The sequence below is a fragment of the Gossypium hirsutum genome, chromosome A06, assembly GCF_007990345.1.
Source record: "Gossypium hirsutum isolate 1008001.06 chromosome A06, Gossypium_hirsutum_v2.1, whole genome shotgun sequence".
NCBI classification, from domain to species: Eukaryota; Viridiplantae; Streptophyta; class Magnoliopsida; order Malvales; family Malvaceae; genus Gossypium; species Gossypium hirsutum.
This window is the reverse complement of record NC_053429.1, coordinates 74,465,064-74,483,506: the sequence shown is the minus strand read 5'-3', so window position 1 is coordinate 74,483,506 and position 18,443 is coordinate 74,465,064. Positions and strand designations below refer to the sequence as shown.

Below are 18,443 nucleotides of genomic sequence, written 5' to 3'. Positions count from 1 at the left end.
AAATTTGCCATCCATTTCATATTATTTTATTATTTTCCATTAACATGCAGTCCAACACTAACCATTAGGGACTAATTATTATATTGGTCCCTCCTCATGTAATTAATAAGCTATTTAGTCATTATTGAACTAGTTACTAACTTTTGCACCTTTTTCAGTTTAGTCCTTTTTCCTAAATTAACTATCTAAACATTAAAATTCTCGTACCAAATTTTAATACTACTTTAGTGACTATATAATTATTCTAAAAATAATATTTACGAGTCGACACGATAGAAATTTATGGTCTCAAAACCACTGTTCCATCACCACTAAAAATTGGGCTGTTATAACTCTTCCCCTTTTAGTAAATTTAATTCTCCTCTATGCATATACAGTCCCTAATTCTTGATAAAATACAAATATCTCATGAAAAATTTTGTTATTTTATCATTTTTGTCCCTAAACTTAAAATTAACCAAAATCGCTTTACAAAATAGCTCTATCTAACAACCAAGCATAATAATCTTTCATCAAACTTTAAAAAATTACAAATTCATCAATGGCATAACTTAACATATTTAAAATTTTTATGAATTAATCCCTAGGTTAGCTAGATTAAGCTACAATGATTTCAAAAAACATAAATAAAAAGACTAAAAACGGGCTTAAAACACATACCATGTAAGGTGAACTAATCTTGGTCAAATGCTCCTATGGTGGCCTTGGTGGTTTTTGTTGCAGAATATGAAATGAAGAAGATGAATGATGTTTTTCCTTTTTGTTTTATTATTACTACTTTAAACATTAAAATAATAAACATTTTGAATTATAAAACTTAATTAAGCTCTAAAACTATTCACTAACATTAAATTGGCCTAATTACCATTTAAATACAACCAATAATTTTTTAGTACTCAATAAGACCTTTTAAACTAATAAAGATCGACTTTTGAGACGTTTATGATTTAGTCCTTTTTATTTAATTAAGTATCTAAACATTAAAATTACTTGACCAAATTTTAGTACGGCCCTTAAATAACCTTACAAATACTATATTTTCAACCTCCTTCATCAATATTCCTATCTTACCAAGGTTCATAGTTCATGTGTTTTGAGTTGTTGCATTTTCTTGATATGTTAGTATTTTTATTTTCTTTTTTTCCCATTATGCTAACCCTAATTTTAATGTTAGTACAAACCAATTACCTCAATCATCTTTCATGTTCAATCACAATAATTTAAATAAAGTGAACATATCCAATCCTCGTGGGAATGATACTCACTCATCACTTCAACGTGTATACTTGCACACTCACACATATCATTTCATACGCGACACCTCGACTACGGTGGAACAATCTACATTTATCACTCTCATCGGTACTCCGAGAGCCCCTTCAGTCCTCAATCTCTTTCGACTACTATTACCCACTAGAACCCCTGCATCAGTGGCATCAATGGCCTTCAACACCCTCTCTAGGATAGCATGCACATCCATATTACTCGATGTTTGGGACAGATTGGATGATTGGGCAGAACTTGCAAAAGAAGAGTTAGGGTTAGCCATATGAGGAACAAAATCTTTATTAGAGAAACTCACGAGTAACCACAGTTGGTTGAATAGACTAGTAGCCCACACGTTGCCTACAGTAGTTGTAGAAGAAGTGTGGGGGTTTATTCTTCCTCCCAACTAAAACAACTGCCAAGTCATCAGAAGCATTGTAAGGCCACACTATGTTATAAGGGTGCACAACCTAGGGGTCAGCCTTAGTAGCAGTATCGGTGGACCTATAACCATTTGGGCTGTGATTCTTTAGGCAAAAATTGAAAATGTTTCTGATAGTGATAAGACTCCCCAACATGAGGGAGTGGCCTAACTTTAAGCGATTGATTTGATCCTCTCTAGCCACATTATCTATTGGTTTCTTATAAGCACAAACAAATTTGGAAGGAATAGACAATTGGGTTGGGAACCCAAATCTATCCCTTAGATTGCACCTCACCTGAATATCTTTGTTTCTATTAAGGTGAAGATTTGACAGCCAATTTCTTATTATGGGCTTATGCTCCTAGCGAGTACTAAAATGGGCCAACCTAGTGAAGTCCCTCAGTTGGTCACTTTCAATTGATAAATTCGCTAGAAAACACCAAGGATGGTTGACTCGCCCTTCAGGTTATAGTTGATAAAGTCAAAAACCAAGGTCCACCAAGATAATTTAGTGAGTTGCTCCGACACAATTCTGTATTCATTAAAGACAGTAGAGAAGAAATGATTAAGAGTGAGATGAAAGCCAGCTTCAAACAAATATAGGGGAAGAATAATGTTGTCACAGTTGTCACTTAGCCATCATTTTCTTTAAGGCTCCGTTTGTTTGCCAGTAAAATATTTTCCGAAAAATAATTTCTGGAAAATGATTTACTTTTCTGGAAATGATTTACTTTTCTGGTGTTTGGATGAATCTGTGTAAAATATTTTCTATTGTTTGGTAGATTTCCTGAAAATATTTTTCAGAAAGCTGTTTTAAATTAAACAAATATATATTTAAGAATTTATTATCTTTTTACTGTTTAATTGAGTTTATTATGTATATACTAAAAAAATTATATTTTAAATTGTTTTTACATATATTGTAATGATTTATTTATAAATAAATAAATCAAATTAATATATAATAACACTCAATTATTAAACTAGAATATTAACTGTCATAAATTGAAAACAATCAAAATCAAATAAATTATTTCTAATTGTGTTATAAAAAAATAAAAAACAAGGATTGAAATAAAAAACAAGGATTAAATGCCATCTTAATTAAATTAAATTCAAATCATAAAATATATTTTGACATAGATTTATTTACATGCAAGTTAATTCATTAGGATGTTAATCCACTCAGTAAATCATAAATTTACACCTAAAAAACAATAAAGAATATCAAGACCTGCATCGGATCATCTCTCTACCAATCGATAATCATCAGGTACTTGTTAAACCTCTATCAGCGTCCCCCCCTCTTTTCACATCAACTTCTAGTGGGATCTAAATAAAAGTCAAATCTCTTCTCCCCAAGTTTGAAATTGTGATACCCTCAATTGGATGCCAAATATTTACTAACATATTGTGCATGGACTAAAAATGCACACCACTAGAAACTATCTATCAAGCCATGTTCTTAATCATAGACAAATGCAGTAGCCACTTCCCTTAAATTAATCTGCCATGGTTCCTCCTCCCCATCATCAATGGTGATTGCCGTAATATTATCATCCGTATTTTAAAACCAAGAATTAATAAAAAAAAGCAATCGAGGTATAAGAGCAGACAATTAGAGAAAAAAATTCTATAAGAGCAGATTGAAATTCCATTTGTAAATTTTATTAAATTATTGAAACTCGGCATACATACATATATTTATGTATATGTCTACAACTTGTACTTTTACGATAAGAGTGAATTCAGTGCTTAAAATGTTGATGTAATCTGAAATCTCGTGCCACATCCTCTGCCTGGAATCCACCTTATGGTGTGCAGGCACCTGAAGTTTTTCCAGCCTGCAATCACATAACAAACCACATTTTTTTATATCTACCTTACTTCGAAGGTCTGCAAAAATTTGAGAGTGGGGTTGGACACAAATAATTGAGCTCGAAATAAGTATAAAAATATGGTTTATATTAATCTAAGAACTACATTCATTTGCAAAATGTAATTTTGACTTACCACACATGCATGAATATCATCATATCCACATAACAGCTTCCTATTCAAAGTATCGATAGCTTGGAATGATCCTCCTCCTTCACTCCTCTATGCAAACCAAAACAAGAATATTTTCAGGCTTCAAATAAAATGAGCTGGATAAAAAAGAAACAATTAGTAACTTAAAGAGTGAACAAAGGAACCTTGTAATAATCAACAGCAACAAAGTTAACCCAACCGTTACCAGCAGCTGCATAGCAAGTACGAAGCATGTTAATCAGATCTCCAGAGTTGTCCTCGCATGTCTTCTCTTTGCTTGACATTGAATGAAAGTAATTTACCAATACCAACGACTTAGTCTTATCGTCTAGACTTGACGACTCTACCCTGTTTGAGCAACTTCCTGCTTGCATTCCACTATCCCCATCTGCCAATTTCGCATTCAACCACTCTGTGTTATCTCAACTTTTCACTTTTCCTTAACCATGTCGATGTCTAAAACTTAATTAAAAATGGATATATATATATTTATTTATATATATGTTTACATTGAGTTTCGACCATGTAGTTCCCCTAGTAAGAAATTCCTTCGCTTGCTTCCTTGGACTGAATTGAAGTGAAGACAAGTAGTCTTTGGTTATTAGCCACCATGTCACTGACTAGAAGCCAGTCTTCACCATTTTTGGGCATGTCTTGACCCTCTAACAACCTGATTTTGTTATTTTTTATTATATTGGGATCCAAAGGCCTCCCCGATTCTATCATTCAATACCAGTATTACTCAATTTCTAATCCCTATCTATAAAAATACAGCTTTTGTTCTAAACTCTATTAATTTTCTCTCCTAAACCATAGTTTTATCCTCAATTTTCTGTTCTAAAACCATAAATAGATACAAGAAAAAGAGAGCACTATCAAATTAACATATGAATCTCTTCAAAAAGTGCAAGTAAACAACCAGTTTAAAGTTAACAACAACTACAATTTATACTTTTTCTTAGTTTTTTAATATATTTGGAGGATACTCATATCCATGTCTTAATATGTGTTGGACACAAGTGCTGATAATGGGTACTTAAGGAAAAATGAAGCGTTTGGTTAGCATATGCATGATTGGTTGTACAGTTGATTATATGTTTAGATTTACCTCCAGCATCCCACCAGAGATGCATTTGGTTGTATAAATATTTGATTTTATAGGATAAAAGCTGAAACTCCAAGTAGAATATTTCCATGAGTGGAATGGACAAAATATTCTTATCCTCTAAAGGCTTTTAAGAAACTTTTTCTTCAATTGTGCTTTAAACCTCTAGCCAAGCCAGATAGGCTCTTGTTCTGAATTAGATCTTCAAATTTTTATTGGAACAAGTAAAGTTAACGTGTTTCTCAGGTTATTAGTTACATTACTTTCATAAACGCTTTATTAGTCTTTTTTATAACTTTGATTTGCTTTACTTTATGTATGCAATGAGACATCCAATAAGTTTTTAAAATCCCAAAGGATATTTGAGAGACCAATTGGTGTGTTTTCTGGCAATGTGACGATGAGTTTCATAATAATGGCCATTGAAGCTAAGAAAGAGACCTGTAAGAAGATAATTTAAGAACAAAACAACAATGGTGGGAAGCATGAAAATGATACAAAAGCACAGCAAGGGATTTGACATGTCACATGCATATTGTCGATAAAGTAGGGAACTCCACTCCTCTATTTTTAGCCTTTTTCAATGTATTAGTAGCATAAAATTTCAGATAAAACCCAAAAAAAAACCCAAAATTTCAACATCAAAAATTAAAAATAAAGAAACAGAGAAAGACATAAAATTTCAAACAAATGAATCGAAATTTCAACATAACCAACGCTACTTCACTTTCAGATAAAACCCAAAATTTAGCACAAAGAACAAAAGGGTATTCAACAGTATAAAAAGTAAAATCAAAATTCTAGGGAATTGCCCAAATTATATGTTAAAAAGTGAACAACTAAAGAACAAGAAAAAAAATGCTTTAAAATGAACATAAAAAGATGCCATACCTTAAGCCAAGACCCTTCGAAGAGGAAGATTTGAGTGAAACGAAACAGTAGCCCTGAGAAGAGAAGATATAGGACAGACACAGCTAAGGAAAAATAGAAATAAAAGATGAAGAAAAGAAGAAGTAGAAGGAGGAATGTTACCTGGATGAAGAAGAAGGAAGATGAAGAACGGCTAGGAAAGATTGGTGAGAATTGGAAGATGTCTTACAGAAAAAAATCTGTAAGACATTTTCCTTAAAAGCATAACATTTTACCCGTGTTCTTGAAAAGCTTTTACATATGTAAAATGTTTTCGGTCAAACAAACACCGAAAAATTAGGAAAACAGTTTCTGGGAAATGTTTTCCTAGTAAACAAACGGACCCTAACTAAGCTAAAATCATAAGCAAAGTTTGACTACTGTAATCCTCTAACATTTAAAAATGAGACCATCTTTTCTTGTGTTTTCGAGTACTAAAAGAAAGAGGTCTCCATTTGGGTGCTTACCTAGCGGTTATTTGGTCTAACCCCATCACCCTCCTTGACACCACCATGATCTCTCTTAATACCACCACTATGATGGCTGTTACCCTTGCGATGATTGTAACTGATTATGACCATTTTGGGGGACAATGAAAGGAAAGGGAAAGACTAAAGAAATTTCCTGGAAACTCGCAGGGAGTGGTCAAAGGAAGAAACAAAATGAACTCAGATGAAGAGAATCTGAAAAGGATATAAAAAAACTCAAAGTTATAGAAGGAAAATTAATTGACAAGGGAGGTAAAAAATGATTTCAAATAAGACACTTTATTATCCGACGTTTCAATTTAAATAGGCAAGTGTCCAAAGGAAGTTTGGTTGATTTCAAATATACGATTCAAGTCTTCGCATCTGTAAATGACATTTGTTAAAGACTATAAGGGTTTTTCCTTAAACCCTTCGATAATCAGAAGAGCAAGAATATTCGTTAGAGCTAGTCATTTATCGAGTGCCCACCATATGAATTATATCAATTTAAGGTCACCCGCTAGCCTCATGCTAAACAACCATCTCACCCAATGTACGAGTTAAGAATCCTCCAAAATAATTTCGAAATAATCCTTGTGAAATTATCCACCCTAGATGGAGTAAGGACATAACCATCCTTTAAACGAAATAATTCTAGATGAAGTTATAAGTGCTAGGGCAAGGTTAAGATATTTGGAGGTAGTAGAGGTGTCTTCCTCTAGGTGTACAAGGAATTATTAAAGAAAAGTGGAAATTAGTTTATAGTCCGCCTCTAAAATTTGGTGTGAAAGGGAACTTTTAGGAATTTTCTTTAAGGGTAAGAGACTTGTCACACCCTAATCTCTAAGTGAACTATAATTTAGGGAATTTTGGAACTTAATTGAACTTATGGAAAGTTGGCAGAATTTACCTAGAATTTTGGGAAAAATGTGACTAGCAAATAAATAATTGGATTTCAATTCTAGTTTAGTTAAAATGGAATCGACTAGTTTCATAGTGGGAGATAAAATGATTAAGGATGAATTATTATAATGAGTAGTGAAGACGTACCAGAGGGGTATATAAATAGGTGAGTGTGAAGACATAATTTTCTCAATTTTGTTTACCAACTTTTCTCTCTGTAGTACCTTCTTCTTCGATCTCTTCGAAGAAGAAGGGGATTATGGTAGAAGAAAGCTTTGTATGTTGCAGCTATCATGTGGATTAAATCTAGGAGTAGAGAAATTGGGGAAAATTGGTAAGCTTCCTCATCTCTTAAAAGTTTTTTGTATAATTCTAGGTTTCTAAGGACTTACTACTATTAGATTAACCGATAAATGATTGTCAAGCTTTACTTCCAGGATGTAGGAGGCTCTAATGCTTGGACAAGCTAGGCTACTGGGGATAAAGGAATCTAGGTGAGTCTCTGCACCTTGCCTTTCGGATGGTGGATGATATCATGTGACTTGCATATACCAGGTTGAATACATAATGAGGTTGCCTAAGATTATGGTGTGTATGTACATAATACTTCGTGAGCTTTGGCTATTCGTATGCTAATTATTTTATGATAAATAATTGATGATTGATTAACTGGTGTAATATATGTATAATGATAAATTGTATGATACGTTTGAGTAATGTATGCACTGTGTGGAGGAAAGATTATGGAAAAGTTAGATGAAGTTAGGATGTGGGAAATGGGATTTTGGTTAGATTCCACAATTTAAGAATTGCTTGTTAGAAACCGTGATATGCAAAGCTTCGGGCCTTGTAGAGCCGACACTGCGGTGTTCGAGCATCAAGGTTAGAAATGGAGAAATAGAGGAATGGGTCAATGGATGGGAAATGGCATTTTGTTAGACTCTACAATCCAATATTGCTAACTGCAAATTGTGATATCCGAAGCTCTACTCCTTATGTAGGTTACACTACGGTGTTTGAGCATCAAGGTTAAATGTGAAAGGGAATGGTATCGATTAGTCCTTATGGTATTGATTAGTCCTTCAGGATGATACCGTGGGAATGGTATCGATTAGTCCCTCAGGATGATGTCGTGGCGACGGTAATTAAGTTCCATAAAGCAACACCATGACAACGGTTAGCAGGCTCTCTAGGACGACACCATGATGGCGGTAAGGTCCTTCATAGCGACACCTCAAAAGAGGTTTAAGGTGTAAGACCATTGCTTGACTATGGTAGCATATGGAGTTTGTCGGGACAATAAATATGTTGTAGTCTGCCATGATGTTAAACATGGGGTTAGATTGTGTAAGACCATAAGTTGGCTTTGGTAGCATATGGAGTCTGTCGGGACAATAAACATGGGGTAGTCTGCCAATAAGTTAAACATGGGGTAGATTGTGTAAGACCATAGCTCAGCTATGGCAGTATATAGAGTCCATCGAGATAGTAACACGGGGTAATCCATTAGGATGAAAAAAGGGGGATTACACGTGTCGAGTTTATAGATCAATATATCAAGAGAACCACCAAGGTTTAAAGTAGAAGTCATTGTATGGTGGGTGTGATAACCCATAAGACCAAATGAACTTGTTTTGTCTAGGAAACACAAACCAATGGGATAATAAGACAATCCACCATAGACAATGATGAGTGGAGCTAAGGAAGTGTCTCAACCCAATTAGGGCAAATGGAGGGAGAGTTTCCTTAGATTAGAAGGTAAACTTAATGTACATTAATAAGATTCAACCAGGGAAATTACGGATTCCATCAGGGAAATCATAGATCCCATACTAATTAAGCAAATACGAAATAGCCTATAATGAAATAAAACTTAATTCATAAGTCGACAAGGGTGTAGTGCCAGCTCAAGGCTAATTGATCAATAAATTCCACGGATTGATCAATAAAGTCCACCAAAGAATAATGAAAAGTGGAAGTATGTTAGGACCGTGAGAGACGAAAATATCTTGTTCATCTACCAAGGGTAGAGGTTTTCATGAAACATCTGAGTATGAGATATTATGTTGGGACTACACATCTAAAGAAGCATATTAAAGGAATGGGTTGAAAGAGCAAGTGTCATGTGATTGCACTATAGACACTATTTCTATAAGGAAAAGAGAACGTATTCGAGTAAGGACTCTTTGTTACGAAAATTACTTGGGTGAATGCCAAGTGTCACCAGTCAGAAGTAATGAATACAAGTACTGAGGATAAGGAACCACGATAAATGGGGTAAGACCCATGAGAGAACCTGGTTATGATCTGACCAGGGTCTATATTCACCCATAAATGACTTAAAGTATACAAGGTATTGGCCTTGCCAACTAAGTTCGTGAATTTTCCTATGAAATACATGGAGTTTAATTCCGAGTTATAAATCTCAATTTCATAAGATTGATGCAAACTTATGTGAATTTTATGTACAGATCCCACTAAGTTCTTTCGAACTTATAAAATTACTACTGTAATGCAGGTTAGATAAAGACTTGGAGATCAATAGAAACTAAGCCAAACTCTACCAGGGTTAAGTGGTGTGCGGTTCTTATTCATGTATATAAAGGGTGTCACATCCCAAAATTCTAATTGTTGTTGTTAAATCATTAACAAGCTTACTGGCCTAGTAGTTAAGCACCTTAATTAAATCCTTAGTGAATTAAAATTGTTGAACAAAAGATGGCATTTCTCTCAATGCAAAATAATCTATGCATATGGATGGTAACTTTCATTTTAATTTTTTTGTAACTCCATAATTCAAATTTCAAAGGTGTAACTTTCATAGTTAAGAGATGTTAATTTTCTAACATATTTTTTCTCTAACTTGAATGCATTGTGGGAAGGTTATGCTTGTGTCATCCCATCTGTCTCTCAATCTCTCATTTTCTTGGAATTTTTCACTATCTTTTCGCTTTTTTCTTCTCCTTGATCACCACATTGTACTGTCCATATTGGTTCCTTCTCATTGCTATTTCCTTTCCTTTACTTTATTTTTGTTTAAACTTTCTGATACCATTACTTCCAACCACCACTTCTCCAATATAGCACCATTATACCACCACCATAGCACCACCGCATCACCACCCTTGCACCACATCAAAACTGTTTTCTTTTATATCTCTTCTCTTTTCTTTTTTCTTCATTTGAATATCACCTATACTTTTTTTTTCATTCCTTTTTCTAAATAACATAATTCTCACTACTCATAGATTTAATTCTTTCCCCTACTCTTTTCTTCTTCACATTGTCGAATTTTATATTCATTTTTGAAGTGTTCTTCATCATTTACCATCTTTGACAACTATTGGTGAATAAAAGAGATTCCCCTTTCTATTATTTTCAACTCTACTCATCTTATTTTATTTTTCATGATAATTCCATTTGATTTATTCTTTATTTTTCTTCAATACTTAGATCCTCATACCAACCTTGATCATCAACAATAGTAGCAGTTCTTTCTAATCTTTGGAAATAAGTGTGTAAGTATCACGGTGAAGTAAATTTCATTATATTTCTTTTGGAGTAAATTTAAATATTCTTTAATCAAGTGATCATTTTGGATTGAAGGTTTAATTCAGGAATCATGGTCTTTTTAGGAATCCAAGTTGGAGTTTTGGTGGAAGAAGTTTTAGGGTAAATGTAGTTTTCAAGTATATAGTGTAAATTGGTTATTATTGGTTGTTGGACAATATCTTTCAAATGGAAATAAGTTATTCTAATTTTCAATCTAATTTTGTTAGGTATTAATTTAGTTTCGAATCATTTGGAATTGAAGTATTCGAGTTTGTGTTAGGATTAACGTTTTGGAGGTGTTTGCTTTATTCAAGTGTTATGTGTGGAAATAATGATTTTGATCCAGTTATTTATGTGAAACTAAAAAATACTATCTAGAAGTAAAAATAACATATTATGTGATTGTCTAGATTTCAAGTATGTGTTTTAAACTTAAATCTTTGATGTGTTATGTTATTTATTACTAAAATTTGATTTTATTCTAATATTATGGTATGTGACATCATGGCCTATATGTGTTCATTTTGTAAAGCATGGTTTACCATGACTATTGATAATTGATTTGTATATGATTGCATGTTTAACATGCCTAATGACTTGATAGTGAATTTGCATGCCATGTCGCATTTCATGGGGTTGAAATTATTTTGCAAAGAGGAAGATGTGGTAGTCTAGTAATCTGCAATATTATTTGGTTTATCCACACAAGTGATTCAATAGCTTGACTGTGATTTTGGTGGCTTGACCACAATTACGAGTTTTGGTAGCTTGTCTACAGATTTGGTGACTTTGTCCACATATATGCTGGAGTGTTTTGGATGGATGAGTTTTTGGAAACTCTTTTTGGTGTGTAGCGGTGATAGGTAGGATGTTTTGAAAATTTTGCATATCTATTTTTATAAAACTGTAAATTGACATAATCAGGTGCATAAAAGTCTGTATATTTGAATAATATGTGAATGAAAATAACTTTATTTTGTTTAAAGTGATTTTTTTTATTTAGCTTGATATAAAACTCACACTGAGCTTATTAGTTCACTCATTTAGTTTCCTTAAAACTTTTAGATGACACTTAAGGATAGGACTTGGATGCAACAATTGGAGGATATTCTCATATTAATTTAAAACAAAGTTTTTTGAAACTTTTTTGGGATTGTTTTGGACTTTAGACTTTGTATTGTTTAAATTATGTTTTAAGTACTTTAATATGTTAACTATGGTGCATGCATGAAATTTGAATTTAAAATGTTTTTATCACTGGTTTTTTTAATACATAAAATGATTTATTAAACAAGAATAATTTGTGAAATAAAAGAGTTTAAGGTTTTATTTAACCCATTGCAAATTTTTGGATATAGAATTTTTGCAAAATAACTTTTGAAAATAAGCAAGAAAAGTTTTATTCAAATCTATTAGTAATTAATAACCTGAATTATTAAGAGCATTTATTTATTAAAAACACATTTTAATAAAGATTTTTTATGCCTATACTTTTTATTGAAACTAAACTTTTTTTTTTGAAAATTTATTTTAGCGTAATTGTTTTGAAAATCTTTTATTCGTGTTGGTCATAATGTCTAGTTTGGGGAGTTAAAGAGAGGCAATCATTGAGGCCACGCCTAAGGGTTGGATTTGTTTGAGTTTGTATTAAGGGAGAATGTAAACTTGTAAATAAATGTTAGATCATTAAAGGTGACTGGTATGTATTTGAAGGCTTATGTTTTCTAAGTATGTATTCAAATCAGATTAGAAATGTGTTAAGGTATTTGGATTGTTTTGGCATCCTATACCCGGACTAGGCGATTGGGTTGGGTATAAGGTATTACACTTGTGTTTCATTGTAACAAAAATACTATATTATAATTTGACTAATATACTTCTGAACAGTGCTATTTTTATTTTATATATTTTTTGGTGCATTATTTTATAGTCAAACGTTTGCACGTTTGGCGGCGATCATATGCTAAGGAGAGAAGATCTCACATTGCCCATTAAGGGAGACAGACCCAACTGTCCATCAAGGTGTCCAAATCAGGCATTCAAAGCTGATTTAAAATATTTAAAAACGGCCACAAAACTCCTTCAATTTGTCATCCAACCCCCTCCCCGTTTGAAGCTTCCTTCTCTCATGAATCATGCTTAAATCTACTAAAAATAGCAAACTGTTCCACCTACTTTCCTTGAAGTAAGGGTCAAACATTGAGAGGAGAAATTCAAGGATTAAAAATTGCTAAAAATAGCCACTATTCTCATGTATAAATAGGTGCTAGCTAATCACCCATTTCACGCATCACTAGCTTATCTTCTCTTCTCCTATCTTCCTTTCTTCTACTTCCCATTTGAGAGAAAATAATAGAAAGTTGAGAGAAACAATTCAAAGGCTTGTTGAGCAGCAAATTTCAGCATTCCTAAACACATTTGTGCAAGAGAGCAAAGTAGGAAGAAGGAAGGAGGGGAGCACGAGTAGAAAAACACTGGATTTGTCTTCTTATTCTTCCTTTTTTTTTACTTTTATTTTGTTTTGCATTGATGAACCTGCTTGTCAAATATTTTTTTTTGTTTTCAACTTAGTCATAATGACTTAAATTTATTGTTGTTAAATTGATTATGTTCTTTGGCTTAGATTTGTTAAAATGTTAATGATGTTATGTGCCTTGGTTGTTTATTCAGTAGAATAAAATCATGACAGTTAGACCTAGATTAGTTAGTTTAATTCACCCTTAATTATTTCGTCGGCCAATTTTCTAAATCTTATTTCATAATATTTGCGTATACAGTCCATGTGCAGACGATACTCCATACTTACTACTTTATTACTTGTTAACGATTGTATACACTTGCACATCACTCAAATATTTGCAAGGCACCAACTTGCTAGCATCCTTCCCTTAGTCATCCAATCGCTTCCACCTTGCATACATTTAAGCTCTCATTGAGGCTGAACTTAGGCATTAACATTTAGTTGTTGGAGCCTAAAGCTGTACACAACTCGACTTAAATTCCAAACATGTGACATAAGCATCTATGCTTTTAATTGGTATTTTGATTTAGGATTAACAGTTGAATAGGTTGTATTACCCATTTTAAGAGTCTAATTGTGCATAATAATTGAAAATAATTTTTGATGAAACAAATTAACTCTTTCAAGTTTCATCCCACTATGGCAGCACTCTAAGGAGCTTACCGTTAACTTCCGCACTTGAGGGAGTTGCGTCCTATGCAACAACAATTAAAACAAAAGCCAACAATTGTCTCGTACATGAAGGGTTGTTTGAACTTTATAATTTTTATATAATATAAAAGAGGTCTATCCAGATCTGCTTAATCACATTCTTGCATATCTTCCTCGAGTGCTACTTGCTGTGTTGGCATCTACTCCAAATTGAAAATCAATCAACCTTAGTACGATATGTGTCACGTATAATCCAGAGCAATAATCAGATACAGTTGGTTAAAATGTTTTTTTACCGATTCCTATATAATCCAAGCGGAGGCCAATATATAAAAACGAAAATTTGAAACTCAATGACAATTGTGGTGGCAATTAAATTCACCTAATAATGGTGGTGGTGAGGATTAAAATTTTGAATTGACGATAGACTTCCAAGTTCGACTTGAACGTCAAAGAATAAACAACATCCATTTTCGGGGAGATGAGTGGGCAGTGATTGTCCATAGAAAATTGTACACAAACACCTGTCTTTGATGACTGGAGTACTGAATACTTTATTATTACTACAATTTCTAAGTAGATTGCGCGGTGGGGTAGGTGAATTTTAGTTGAATTTTATGACTAAAAAGATGAAAATGAAACTTCTTTTCTTCTTATGTTTTAGTGCACGTATCGATGTTTGTCTCCTTGCATCAATCAATGGAGTTAGGGCGCGGATTTCACTCTATTTGTATTTTGAGTTTCCGCAGTAAATGACGCATTACCTGGTCACTGCTTACACCAACAAATTGTGCTCAAATCAAACGATGGAAGGATGTTACAGCGAAAATTGACTATATTGGGTTGTACTTGTATGTAATTTGCAGTCGTTATTTGTACATACTTTTTGTTATATTTGGTAGACATGTTTTAACATGAGTTACTTATATAGATTAATTTGACCTATATTTAGATAAATAAAATTAAAAGAAAGTAAGGAAAGATTAAAGAAAGAAAAGAATATAATAACTAATTGTTTGTATAGTTCAAATTTATGAAGGAAAGTATAGGAAAAGAATTGTTACATCTATTGTTTGGTTAAACTGTGGAAAGAAAAAGACATGAATTATTTTACATTTCTTTTTTAATTTTAACCTTTACATAAATAATATATAATAACAAATTTAAATTAAATTAAATTTATAAAAAAAATATTAATATTATGCATAAAATCATAATTAAAGTGTTAACCAATAATATATTTACATATTCTTGATCAAATTACAAAAAAAAATCATCTTAACTAAATTACAAATTAGGGACTGTTAGTAATCAAACAAAAGAAATAATAAAATAAAATTGTTAAAAATTTAAAAATAAAGAGATAATAATATAAATACATAATCTAATGAAACCGTAAAAATATTGAGATTTAATACTTCAAAAAATATAATCAACCATATTTAAAATTGAATACTCCTAGTAGTCTAAAAATAGAAAATAAAAATAGCATGGTTACAAATTTTAAAAAATAAAGAAATAATAATCTAAAAAATATAAAATCTAATGATACGGTCAAAAATAAAGATTGATAATATTTTTCACTTCAAAGTCTAAATATTTAAATTGATAAAGAGTTAATTTTTTGAAATAAATTTAATTAAATTATTAATTTAGATCAAGATCGAGTGGAAAATCGAGAAGAATGGAAAATTACCAAAAGCCCCTATACTTTGATATTTAAGGATTTTAGCCAGATAAGTTCGTATGAACTATAATCACTTAAATGCTGAATAAATTGAATGTTTAATGTGTTGTTCTAATGTAAATGAACCAATATATATATGTTATTATGCAATTTATCTTGTAATGAAACGATGGAAATCCAATGATGTTTCAAAGACTATCAAGCCTTGTTTGAACCTTAGGAATTCATAGGATACAAATGACATGCCATTAGGGTTTCTATGTTTCGGGTGCTGGTCTTGAATGTCCTACCGATGGCTGAGGTCTGGTATGTATTGCGGATACTCCACAGCTCGTGTGAGTAGCATTGTGTAGCTTACATTCCAACCAACAACTCATGTGAGCAGGCCCATTTCACAGCTCGTGTGAGCAATGTTATAAAGGAAAGGAAGGATTATGATTATACGTTTAGCACGCTTCGTGCGAGCTATCCCGCGTATCCAATGATATTCTAAATGATTCAACGGGCATGAAAAAAATGGAAGGAAAGGTATGTGTTCAATATGAACCAAGACACTCATTTATGAAGTACATTGAAATGGTGAGATACATGAAAAACATGTTGATTATGATGGATGATAAATCCAATTGAATTATGCTCAAGTATAATGGTTATCCATGTTAAATTCATATGAGTTATGTTTAAATGATCTAACATGTGTTATTGGTGTTCTTAGGCTTGTGCCAAGCTTGTGGTTGTGATTGATGTTTATACTTATGTTTGTACTATGCATATGAATTGGGTAAGAAAAGGGAATGAAACGGTAAGTTCATAATTGGGATGTATTATGATGTTATAAAAGGTTTGATGTGATAAATAATGTATTTATATGTGAGAAGTCCATTTATGCTATAGAAGAATTTACTTATATCATGGACAAATACACTAATTCGTGAAATGGTAATGGTGGTTTGTGTAACACCCCTAACCCATATCCGTTGCCTGACTAGGGTTAAAGGCGTCACTAGACAAATCAGAGCATTATACACACAATTCATATACATCATCCTCAATCATAATCAAACATTACCATAGAGTCCCTTATATAGGTCATCGAAACCTTAAACATGCATTAGAAAGGGGTCGAGACTAAACTGACCTCATACAAAATTTCTATAACAGCCTGAATTTGGGCCTTAAGCATGGGAGCGGTTGAAGGCAGTTTATAATATTTTGTTGTGCATGTAAATTTCATTAATGAAGGCTTTCTTTAGTGGTTAAGTGTGCTGAGAAGTGTTGGAGAAGTCCTGGGTTCAAACCTGGACTCTAGCAAAAAATTTGGTTTAAGGTGAATCAAACCCTGGGTGTAGTAGGTAGGCCTTAAGAATATTGTTGGAGAAATTGTGCCACAAAGAGCCTTGTGGTCTAGTGGCAAAGTAGCGCCACATAAGAGGTAGGAAAGTGGCGTCATAGAGTTGGCAAGGAGGTCTAGGGTTCGAAACTCATGGCAATCAAAGAGCATTTATTTTGCTAACAGGGGGTGGCAAGAGTTGGTGTTGAATTTAAACTTTGATGATGGAGGGATCCCATATCGGAAAGCTAACATAAGAGTAGATGCGAAGCTGGCTTTAAATAGAGAGAACCATGAGGAGAGTAAAGGTACCTTTCTTGGCTGATCCCTTTCGCTTTATGGCGTGCTCGTTTGGGTTGGGTGTCGGCTAAGAGTGCTCGGAGCGTGGATTAACTTCAGTCTCCTATCAGGTGTGTATTTCTCACTACTCTAGCTATAGGATGGCTACTTCGGGACGAAAGGGGCCATGTGGGCCCAATGGGCCTACAGGCCCAATTGGATAAGTTGTTTGATTGTGTAGTAAATATTGGACTAGGCTAGGTGAATCTCATATCTGTGGCTAGATTTGGGCTAAAAGGGCCACACGAGCGTGTGGGCCCATTTGGGCCGAGAATGGGCTTTAGGCCTATTCGTATTGTTATCTCTGTTTAGAATACTTTAGTTTACCAAATTACTGAAATACCCCTGTAGGGTAGAATTACTGAAATACCCCTATAGGGTAGAATTATCGAAATACCCTTGTAGGATAGAAATACCGAAATACCCCTGTAGGGTAGAATTACAGAGATACCCTTGTGGGGTAAAATTACCATTTTGCCCCTAGGGTGTTAAATGACTGTTTTGCCATTGTGGGCAAGTGACTGACTTGGACTGTGTGGTTGATGGATTTGTTTGTGAATATATGTTGGTGATATGAATGACTTGACTGTGATTGTTTGATTCAAATATGGGCATGACATTTTGCATACATGACATGTTACATGGGATATGGGTTATATTGATGGAGGAAGTGTTCTGGTGGCTATGCCACAGATATCTGTTTCTGGTGGCTATGCCACAAATATCTGTTCTGGTGGCTCTGCCACAATATCTGTATCTGGTGACTCTGTCACAATATCTGTGCTGGTAGCCATGCTGAAAATTTTGTGGTATGTAGAGGATGGGTGGGTCGAGTTGTCTCCCCACATGGTGTAAGGTTGGTATGGGGGTGCATACGGCTGGATTGGGTTGGGATTGCATTCACATTCTGATTCTGATTCTGTCACCTAATTCTGATTTTGATTCTCATCTTGATTCTAGTTCTGATAATGTTTCTTATTCTGTAATGGGCTAAGGCCCAATTGATACTGAAACTGTAAGTATGGTTGGGGTCAGACTTTTAATTCTTTTATATGACTGACTGTTCCTTTTATATAGTAGGGGATTTCACATTGAGTTTTCGTAAACTCACCCCGTTTATTAACCTTTCAGGTAATTTCCAGCCTTAGACGGATCGGAGCTGCGAGGGGCTCGGAGGAAGCCACACACACTGTTTATGTTACAGTTTTGATTATTACTTTTAAATGTTTTTATGTGGGTTGTAGTAAAGCCGTTGTAA

At 33.4% G+C, this 18,443-nt stretch overlaps 1 protein-coding gene across 13 annotated transcripts; it reads right to left on the bottom strand.

Moving 5' to 3' along the window:
• Window positions 1-3,336: 3,336 nt before the first annotated feature.
• Window positions 3,337-6,636, bottom strand: LOC107961769 (PI-PLC X domain-containing protein At5g67130). 13 transcript variants are annotated; one of them, XR_005928740.1, is made up of 7 exons: window positions 5,859-6,626; window positions 5,718-5,770; window positions 4,231-4,391; window positions 4,024-4,109; window positions 3,886-3,932; window positions 3,704-3,790; window positions 3,337-3,534 (listed from the first exon to the last, which is right to left on the bottom strand). XR_005928740.1 is itself a non-coding variant. In XM_016897898.2 (6 exons), the coding sequence occupies exons 3-6, from the start codon at window positions 4,244-4,246 to the stop codon at window positions 3,502-3,504; spliced, it is 360 nt and encodes a 119-aa protein (XP_016753387.1). In that variant the 5' UTR covers window positions 4,247-4,288; window positions 5,718-5,770; window positions 6,203-6,604; the 3' UTR covers window positions 3,337-3,501. The 13 variants fall into 13 exon arrangements, 9 of the variants coding, with proteins under 9 accessions (XP_016753387.1, XP_016753386.1, XP_016753382.1 ...); XR_005928739.1 differs by having other exon boundaries at window positions 4,231-5,770; window positions 5,859-6,636; XR_005928742.1 differs by having other exon boundaries at window positions 4,024-5,267; window positions 5,859-6,635.
• Window positions 6,637-18,443: the final 11,807 nt, after the last annotated feature.

Excerpts from the sequence above, each read along its gene's own strand:
- LOC107961769 (XM_016897898.2), bottom strand. Across the intron at positions 3,791-3,885 it reads TTGCTGTTGATTATTACAAG|AGGAGTGAAGGAGGAGGATC; the intron begins GTTCCTTTGTTC and ends TGGTTTGCATAG. Across the intron at positions 3,535-3,703 it reads ATGATATTCATGCATGTGTG|GCTGGAAAAACTTCAGGTGC; the intron begins GTAAGTCAAAAT and ends ATGTGATTGCAG.